The 9,576-nt window shown below is 38.5% G+C and overlaps 1 protein-coding gene across 1 annotated transcript in view; it reads right to left on the bottom strand.

Moving 5' to 3' along the window:
* Positions 1 to 1,008: 1,008 nt before the first annotated feature.
* Positions 1,009 to 9,576, bottom strand: part of ARMC1 (armadillo repeat containing 1) — a 32,147-nt gene continuing 23,579 nt past the window's right edge. Inside the window, exons 5-7 of the mRNA XM_072329759.1 lie at positions 7,944 to 8,060; positions 7,742 to 7,816; positions 1,009 to 7,173 (exon numbers count right to left, since the gene is read on the bottom strand). Coding sequence (XP_072185860.1) covers positions 6,982 to 7,173; positions 7,742 to 7,816; positions 7,944 to 8,060 — 384 coding nt within the window. The 3' untranslated portion in view covers positions 1,009 to 6,981. The remainder of the gene's footprint in view (positions 7,174 to 7,741; positions 7,817 to 7,943; positions 8,061 to 9,576) is intronic.

Here is a 9,576-nt window from a genome sequence, read left to right as displayed (position 1 = left end):
ATTTAGATATATTACAACATTTAAAGTCCTAGAACTACTTTTGATGGTTTTCCCCATTAACTATAATTTCATAGAATCACAAGGTTGGAAAGGACCTACAAGATTGTCCGGTCCAACCATCCTCCCATCACCATTGCTACCACAAGCCACTAAACCATATCTCATAGCTCCTCATCCAGATGCCTCTTGAACACTGCCAGGGATGGCAACTCCACCACCTCCCTGGGCAGCCATTCCAGTGCCTGACCACTCTCTGAGAGAAAAAGTTTTACCTTATGTCTAATATGAACCTCTTCTGGTACAACTTATGGCCATTTCCTCAGGTCCTGTTTGTTGCCTGGGAGAAGAGGCCAAGCCCCACCTCATCACAACCTCCCTTAGGGAAGTTGTAGAGTGCAATGAGGTCTCCCTTGAGCCTCCTCTTCTTCAGACTGAACAATCCCAGCTCCCCGAGCCACTCCTCATAATACTTGTGCTCCAGACCCCTCATCCTTCCCTTTCTGAATTTACACAGCCCTGATTGAATTGTGCCTATTTAGTTAGCTATAGCACTAGCGAAAGCTGAACCAGGGTTCTATGTCATCAGTACGGTATGTATAAATGCACACTGAAAACTGAAGAAGAAAACAGCTGAGCTCTCAATTCATCTTCCCCAGGCACACAAATGCAGACTGCAGGCATAACCCCAGAGAAGTCATGACTCTTGAGACATTCCAGGTGAAGGATGAGCTTTAATTTGCAGGGCACTGACCTTGAAATGGGTATTGTGCATCTCTTACTTTGGTAATAAGCAATGCAAATTTGGACTCAGTGATCCTTATGGGTCCCTTCCAACTCAGGATCTTCCATGATTCCATGAAAGTCCTGTTTCTAGAAGCTGTTCTCATTGTGAAGGATTATATACAAGAGCGTGATTTTATCTGCTCTGATTTTTCTTAGAACAAAATTTATAAGGATGGCACAAGGTGATTCTGTTGTTGAAATTACTGCAAAGGAAGAGATTCCCAAACCAGCCATTATTTTACTTTATTGTGACAAAGGGCCCAGGTAAAACTTCATTTAAAAAGCAACAGCATCCTTCTAGCTCGCGTAATTTACTGTTACAAAAAGCAATGCATTTTATACACCAGAACGTTTACACATATGGAGAAACAAAAGCAGCTTACATTCACTATAATAATAAGATTGCTTCAGCAGCGTAAATGACAGCCTTAATGCTCAACTGTGTTAAATGGCAGCTATTTCCCTATTATAGCCAGTGATATATCTTCATCATTTCAGTAATGTGGCCAACAATTGAGAGCTAAGTAGTAGCCACTATTCACCTCCAGTAAGCTTTACAGCTATTTTATATGCAAAGAAATAGACTCCTTAAAATATGCCATTTACTACATCCCCCTGAATTACAGTGTATAAACAATAATGGCTATTTGCTAAAACATTACAGCACATATTTTAGTAAAGGGGTAAAGCCATGAAAACAAGGGACAGTGTATAAGCTTTTAGTTTCATACCAAGGTAATGAACATGAATGATTTTGTCAGCATTAACCATGGAACTTTCACATTAACAATACAGGTTTTTATAATAAAAAAATCTATTATGGTAGTTCAAGCTTTTATTCAGAAAAAAATATATTAATTTTGCAATAACGTAAGGTAAACCATCACCCTTTGACAGACTCATCTCATGTTAAATCAGCACTATTCCTCTGGCAAAAAAGGAATAGCTTTCCCCAAGTATAAATCTTGTTTTCCCTTGGAACCTGCTCCCAGCTTCCCCCTGCCTCGCTCCCACAATTCCCATAAATAGGATTCCCCATCCTGCATCTTCTCCCTGACCTTTCAAGTTCGGTACAAATTAACGCACTCCTTGGATTCTTCCCTAACAGAGGAAACATCACCAAAAGTTCACAAACAATTGTGAGACCTTTTTGTGTCACCATGTTCAACCTGACAGAGGGAAGGAGAGGAGCTGAAAGAACAGCTCTTGGAAATAACTAAAATGAATATGCTCAAATGAGTTACCTGAACGTGCGTATACAGGAAGTTAAAAGGGAGATGTCACCTTCTTTATAGAAGTGTTTAGGTATCAGAAACAACTAACCATTAATTGTGGGAAAGGGAGCAAACACCACTGTCACGGTGATGCTCTAGAATATGTGAAGACTGCAAAGGCACTGCACAGTGTTGTGCAAAGCTTTGGAAACATACCGCAACGTGTGCAAAAGTAGCAGAATTGTTCTTCTGTGGAGAAAAACAACTAGAAAATGTATTTATTGCAAGCAGCTATTCCTTATGTGGAGCATCAGTAAATCGGTAAGGGCTACTTTGAGAAGAGAATTAGCTTTCAATCATGCCTGGCTCATGGTGCAATCCTATGTAGAATTCAACATGGAAAGTTGCTTACATCACATTTAACTTTTCTATTCCAGGGCAGACCAAGCAAAGGCTTCTCTTAACATGGAAGGCAGCTCAGCTTGGTTTTGTAATATCACTACAAGTCAGAGGCAGCCCACAAGGTATCGCACTTGCCACGATTCCCAACAAGTTTTAGGCAAAAGGAGTCGCAGTTTACAAAATGAGGATGGCATAAAAACACATTGCAAAGAGTTCGTGTTACGGACGGTTGTGTGTCTGCAGGACATTTGACAGGAGCAGTGTGCCAGCTGCTCCCTGCTTACTGCGTGCTTGCTTGCCCTCCATTTTTGTGAAGGAGCAGACAGCTGGGCCCAAGAGAAGCTGTTGTGGCAGCTCCCCATAGCTACATGCCAGCACACCCACAGCCTGAGACACCTCAAGTGGAAAAGGCTGTAAAGAGCAAGGCAATACTCAAAAACAGCTGAGCTGCACACCTTTGTCCTCATCATTTATTGGCCCTGTCTGTGGCAGAGGGGTTGGAACTTGCTGATCCTTGGGGTCCCTTCCAGCACAAGCCATTCTGATACAATGATTCTACGATTCAGTTAGTGATCTGAGCAGAACACCACTCGTATATTTTGCAATATGCTTCTGGCATGAAAGTTCTTTGTATGTGGTGGATGTGGCTCTAGTTCTGCTTTTGCAAGCTCCTCGGGAAAGCTGGTCAGGTCAGCACGAGCACAAGCAGTTCTCTGACTTGAGCAGTGGGCGCTCAGCAGGCCTCAAACATGAAGTAGTGCTGTGAGCAATGGGCTGTGCCCAGCCTTCCCGCAGGCCGAGGCCTAGCCACTGGGAAGGGCCTAGAGAGCATCTTTTACATCCTAACTAAACAGAACCAACTCCTACCACAGCAAATGGCACAAAACTGTGGTAAAGGTGTGCATTATCTATGAAATACTTCTGTATCTCTGAACAATTACAAGCTGTTTCAACGGATTCCACAGCTCCAGCTCTTCCAGTCACTAACAAACCTAGTGCAATATGCACATAAATGAACATGAAGAAATTTTAATACTTGGATTCTGTATACCTCAGCTTAGACTGTATATACCAATACATTACTCTCTCTTTTTCAACCAATATACATGCAAAGTACCGACCATTTAAATCATATTTTTTCAATCCTGCATGGAAAGCAGACAAAACAGGTGGTGCACTGCCCGCTCCATGTAAACAAGAAATAGGACAGCTGTACCCTAAAGCTTTAGAGCAGGAATTTTAACAGCAAGTCTCACCCCTGAGGCTAATTAGCTGCTGTACCTGACTGAAGAAGTCTCCAGTGACCCCATCGCCGACCCCTTCTGCCAAATAATAGCCTTTTAACTTTTCCTAAGAAATACAAACAGAACATGAGATGATTGAGATTTCATCCCTATCTTTATTTATTTGCATAATCCTTAATTTTCACCAATAGATTTGTTCAGATTTTAGGAAATTGAAATAGACGGAGAAGAAACAGGACAGCCTTCCGGAAGAGAAACACAGTACAGAATGCTGCTGCTAATTTTTATTACCTATGTTTTTAAACTCCGCTGGCTGACAGCTGGAACTGTTCACAGGCAAAAAGGAGCACCCACATTTTATTTTACATTGCATGCAGTTATAGGAGTACTTCACACCTGCCACTTTGCATCTGCCTAGGTATTCAGTGTTTGCTTCTGAATTAGCCCCACACAGTACGCCTGCCACCAGCTTAAACGGCCTATGGCAAAGCTCAGCAACATCAGCTATTTCTGTACAAAATAAGCCATAGGTGTTTGTGGAGCAGGAAAGCAAGACCGCGTTGTATTTCATAATACTTCAGAATGCTTACAGTGCTCTGACAGCTGTTCACTGAGGCACAGCTATGAATCTCAATTTTGCCTCTACCTATCCCATCAGCATTTGCTCTTATTATGTAGAAACATGGTAGTGATTATTCTATTATGCTTCGCATTGCTATTACCTTAGGACAATTCAGGATCTTAAACCATCAAGGCAAGGCAGTGAATTCCTTGGAAAGCAAGGAACAGCTAAAGCAACATGAGCCCACAGCTGTCTCCCAGTTCAAGTTCCTTCTGGAAGCCTCTATTTTATATTTATTTGTTTTGCATCTTTTTAAGTCAAAGTGCTTTCTTACCTCTCATGTGACCTCTGAAAAAGTACAAGCATAAAATCATCAACAAAAAGCTTTTCAAAACCAACTACCACAGTGAAGGTTGCTTATTTTCCCTAATGAAATACACACCAGACACCATCAGTCACTGAAAACTAATGTTCTAAAAAAAGATAGCTTAAGAATGAATTAGAGACAATATCCTTAAGTGGCTTCTACTTACCCATTCTTTACAAAAGCTTTGTTTGAAACTAAAGTACACTCTAAACATACAAAAAAAACTCGTGATATGCAGCAAAGGTCTCTCTAGGACTCTTAACTTGCATTGCACCGTTAAATAAGATAACAATGTCCCTTTAGTACCACAAAAAACTTCAATGTCACAGCCTTTAAGAAGCCAACAGCAGTCATATTTTTAGTTATATTATCCTTTATTATTTTACAATATATTTCAAAAACTTTTACAGATGCCTTAAACTGTTCTACAAGAGCTGCAATACTGTCATAAAAGCACACCTACAGACCGAATGCACAAACAAACTTAATACCTACTGGTATCGAACCATTAATATCCAAAGGGTGTAGTCTTTTAGTAAATAGATGTGCAGCAATGCAAATGCAAACAGATGTTAATGCAGAAAAACAAACTCTGCATTCATGGCTATAGAACAGAGGACTTTTTAAACACATTTGGTACTGTAACATTCTAGACAGCAATATGAGTAGTATTACATATTTAAAGCAATACATGCTCTGAAAAGCCTGTATTTTCAATCTGTGCGTGTAAACCTGAATCAAAAATAAACTAGTTATATTAAAAAACATGAGACACCTAGTCTGCCAACAAGCTCTTCTTTTTGTCCTATCCAATAACTTGGGTGGGTGAACTCTGATCTGCGTTATTATTTTACATTATCATCCCTTCTGTAGTATTAGAGCAGCCTGCAAATTTCCTTTACTCCTTGTGCACAGGTACAGGGGAATAACTTTAATGCATTAAACTTTTTCTCCGAGTCTCCAAAGTGGTTAAAAACAAAAACAAAAAACAACAAAAAAGTTAACAATACACCAAATAGCATTGGATAATGAGGTTTATATTATTAAAGTTCTCAGCTGTACTTCTCTAGTGCAACAAAGCAGTGGCACTGCAGTTTTCAAGCACTGTGTATTGTTGAATCCCCTCAGGCACACAGTGAATACTAACAGCTCAGATCTATATTAGTCTCTACCTACAAAAGTTTTGCTTTTATTATCATTTCTGGTCACATACTAAGAAGACATCTTTAAGCCTATACTGTCTGTTAATAACAAGGTAAAGCTCATTGTTTGCTCATTTTTAAGCCTGTCCAAGCTGATGTACTTCTATGGGAACCTCATGAAGACATGAGGTGAGAACTTACATGTCATGTCTGTTAGGTAAAAAAATAAAAATAAAAAGGGTTATTAAAGTCTAAATTTATGAGTGGCACTGTGGCAAAAGAGGCATTCAATTCATTCAATTCTGCTTTATTCTTCAAGTTCATTAAGTTTCAGTTACCATTAAATATTTCCTAACAGTGAACACCATTTCTCAACCAAATACAGCCTCCATCTCTCTACAGAGCTGCAATAGGCTGTCACTACCTCAGACCACAGCTTTTTTGCTACAGTCTTCCCAACTAGCCTGAAGAGCAGTCAGTGGTATTTATTATTTACATACATGAGCCAGTCGCATCCATCATTACAAATATGTTCTAGTTTATTTACTGTACAATGTATGTACACATTCTTGTGTTTACTCAATCCCTTATTTCTTAATCTCGAGCACTCCAATGGTTAAATTCAGAATGAAAAGAAAAAAACAATAAGCAATACACAGAAAATGGTTATAAATTTCAAGTATGTAGTGATGCCAGCTTAATAGCAAAAAGAGAGCATCATGCTCATTGTGTGAAAAGGGTTTGCAAAAATGAAGGTAAAAAGAGAGGCAGACTATATATTTTTTTCTCTATAGTCAGAATACAGAAAATTGAATCAAATTAGTCCTAAGGGATGCAGAAATGAAAAGGGCGTTCTACGTAATACGCATTTAGTCGTTATGATTTTCATTCACAGAGGCCCTGAGTCTTAAGTTAAACGGATTCTCCCTACCATGTGTTTTACGTGAAGTCAAACTTAAAGCTCTATACACATAAACGTTTGGTATATAATAGTGGACCCATAAAAAAAAAAAAAAAAAAAAAAAAAAGTGAAGCAATAAAATCTACACAGAAAACAAATAAAGGAACAATTTGATTGGAGGCCTCTGTCCTTTGACCCCTGTCCTATCAGGTCAAATGTCCAATAAAATGTAAAATGCAGCATACATTTGCGTAATCTAAAATTTTTTGTGATCATTTATTGCAAATTGCACTTGGCAGTTCACCACACCAATGGAAAACTGGCCCCCCTGTTGGCTCACACAGTCTTTTAACACCAAATACAAGTTCACCAGTAGAAAGATCTGGATAGAAAGTTTGCTGCTGTGCTGAGCCAGCTTGCTGCACCTTCTGGATGTGACCCAACACGAGACACTGCTTTATCCTGTTCCTTACTAGGGCTTTCGTCTTCTGGTAAATACTCAGGTAGATCTGTATTCTGTTCTACTTCCACTGGAGTATCTTGGAACGGAACTAGCATCTGATAAAACATAAGAGATTAAAATCATGTCAAGTGTTGCAACTTGAAAGAAAAGAATGGAAGTTCAGGATTATAGGCACAGACGCTGTGAGAACCCCTCTGCCCATACACTGAGTACAGAAATTGACACATCTAGAATCTACCGTGCTTAGAAGATATACACAAAAAGCTCTGGCTTAACAAAGAAAAAAGATATGACTCCAACAGACATAACTCTTCTACTAAAGTTATGAAATTTAAACACTTCAGGAACTGATGCTACAAAAAAAAAGTTTTAATCTGATCCCTTTCATATCAAGAAAACATAATTAAGAAGAGAAGAAAATTACAGTATTTTTGTCCTCTTTCTAAATAGTTCAACGATACGTTCTACAAAAGTGTTCTATGTATACGTGGCCTGACATATAATACTCTTTTTTCTCCTTCCATGTGGGTATTAGTCCCAGTTACAAGATTTTGTGTGGCATACAGTGTTATGGACACAGTGTTTATATTAGAAACAAAGTGAAGCGAAGTGAAGAAGTTTCGAGAGTGAAGAAATATCTATTTAGAGAGAGACACATCCTACCTCCTCACCACTTTCACTTTTTACAACTTGCTGTGCCTTCATAACTTTGGTTGATGCTATCGCTGTTGCCAAAGCCTAGAACAAGTACAAAGAAAAATAATCAAGAACAAAAATGCAGCAACGCGAGGATAAATAACAAAATGCAAAGAAAAATAATCGTAACAAAAATACAGGAGGATCGGGAGCATTACTGAGCACTTACCTCTGCTTTTAAGTCTGAGCGAATTCGGACCACACATCTCTGAACAGCCATTTGAAATGTAAAACTAATAACACCTTTAATTTTCAGCAGAGCTTCTTCACAAAGATTTCTTCGAGACTAGGAAGAAAAAGAGGCCCATATATGAAGCATTTACATAATATACCATGTAAAACGTAGCAATTGCTAAGGAATTCCTGTACATCTGAAGGCAGGTAGTTATTCAACAGCAATTACACAACATAGAAAAAGACTTATATTTATGCGCACAAATACTAGACTCTCTTGCCACAAAAAAAAAAAGACAGAAAGAAAGGAAAAAAAAAGAAACTGCTTACACTTTAGAAATGAAAGAAGGATGGAATCAACTGTAAATAATTAGAGAAAAATGCTGAAAAGCAAAGAATGTTTTTCTCCGTATGATCAGCTAAACAGTCCCCTCTGGTTAAGTTCTGATTGACTGAAGTGCTCATTGATGAGTAGTTAGTGTTTAAGTTGCTATTTATCAGACACCTTGCATCCATACTGACTGAAAGCATCAGAGCAGCTGTTGTATCTTGCAGTTGCTTTGTCTGTGGCAGCTCATGGACATCACTACACAGCGTTATTTCAAAAGGGAAAATATTTGGTTGATAACCCTAGGGATGTTATGTTTAAAGCAAGTGGCATCACCTACTGTGCTGTAGCATTACATCGATCTGTACTAGTTGCATCTGTTCTATATTATCTTAGAATGTTCCATTTTTCTCTCCTTTTTAGTATTTGCATGACAAGATGGCTGCAACAAAAGGGAGCAAAATATATTTGGAGAGACTGCTAACACAGAAGGGAAAAAACGATGCACTATATCAGAAATAAACTGATGGTATTACAAAGTTCAAAGTAATGATGTATTCAACTTTTAGTCCAAGTTTTGGTGGTGTTTTAAATGCTAAGTTGTTTCAAAGCATATTAATATTAGTTCCCAAATACCTACTGGTCAGTACCTGGGACAGTTTCATGCACAAAAAGTTATTAAACTTATTTTAATCTCTCCAAGAGCTGACTGACACAGTTTGTCGTCAGTAGTTTAACATACGCAATGAAACAATTCATTTGTGTAGATTTATGCACTGAAACAATTGGCATTTTTCACAATTAAAATTAACATCGCCAGATAGGCTGCATTTATTATATAGAAATAGTATCTGATGCAAAGATCATGGCTGCCTTCCATGGGTGAATGTCTAAACTACTTTTAGACAAAAGAAGCAACTCATTTGCAGCATCTTGGCCTAAATAACTAATAGTTGTATGGCAATGCTGTAATAGAACTTGACTCTTTAGTCTTGAGATCCCAAGCTAAGTTACCTTAGGCACCTCAGTTTAATTCAGAACAAGGTTTTCAGTGATCAGGTAATTCATCCTCTTGAAGACACTTCTTAAGGATGACCCTTACCAACATCCATTCAGAGCCCTGAACAAGCTGGAAGTTTGCTATCCTCCAGCTTTGTTGTACAAACGCCTTTTGCAAAGTATGCCTAACTATAACAATGAGGCACAAAGCCCATCAAAACCTAATTCCTGAACTACTGCTTCATTATTCTTCTGTTTAATTTTCAAGCTTACAATCTAATTTGGTAATTAGACCTTAAAA

This window comes from Excalfactoria chinensis, chromosome 2 (genome assembly GCF_039878825.1).
Source record: "Excalfactoria chinensis isolate bCotChi1 chromosome 2, bCotChi1.hap2, whole genome shotgun sequence".
NCBI lineage: Eukaryota > Metazoa > Chordata > Aves > Galliformes > Phasianidae > Excalfactoria > Excalfactoria chinensis.
This window is presented reverse-complemented; position numbering and strand designations above follow the sequence as displayed.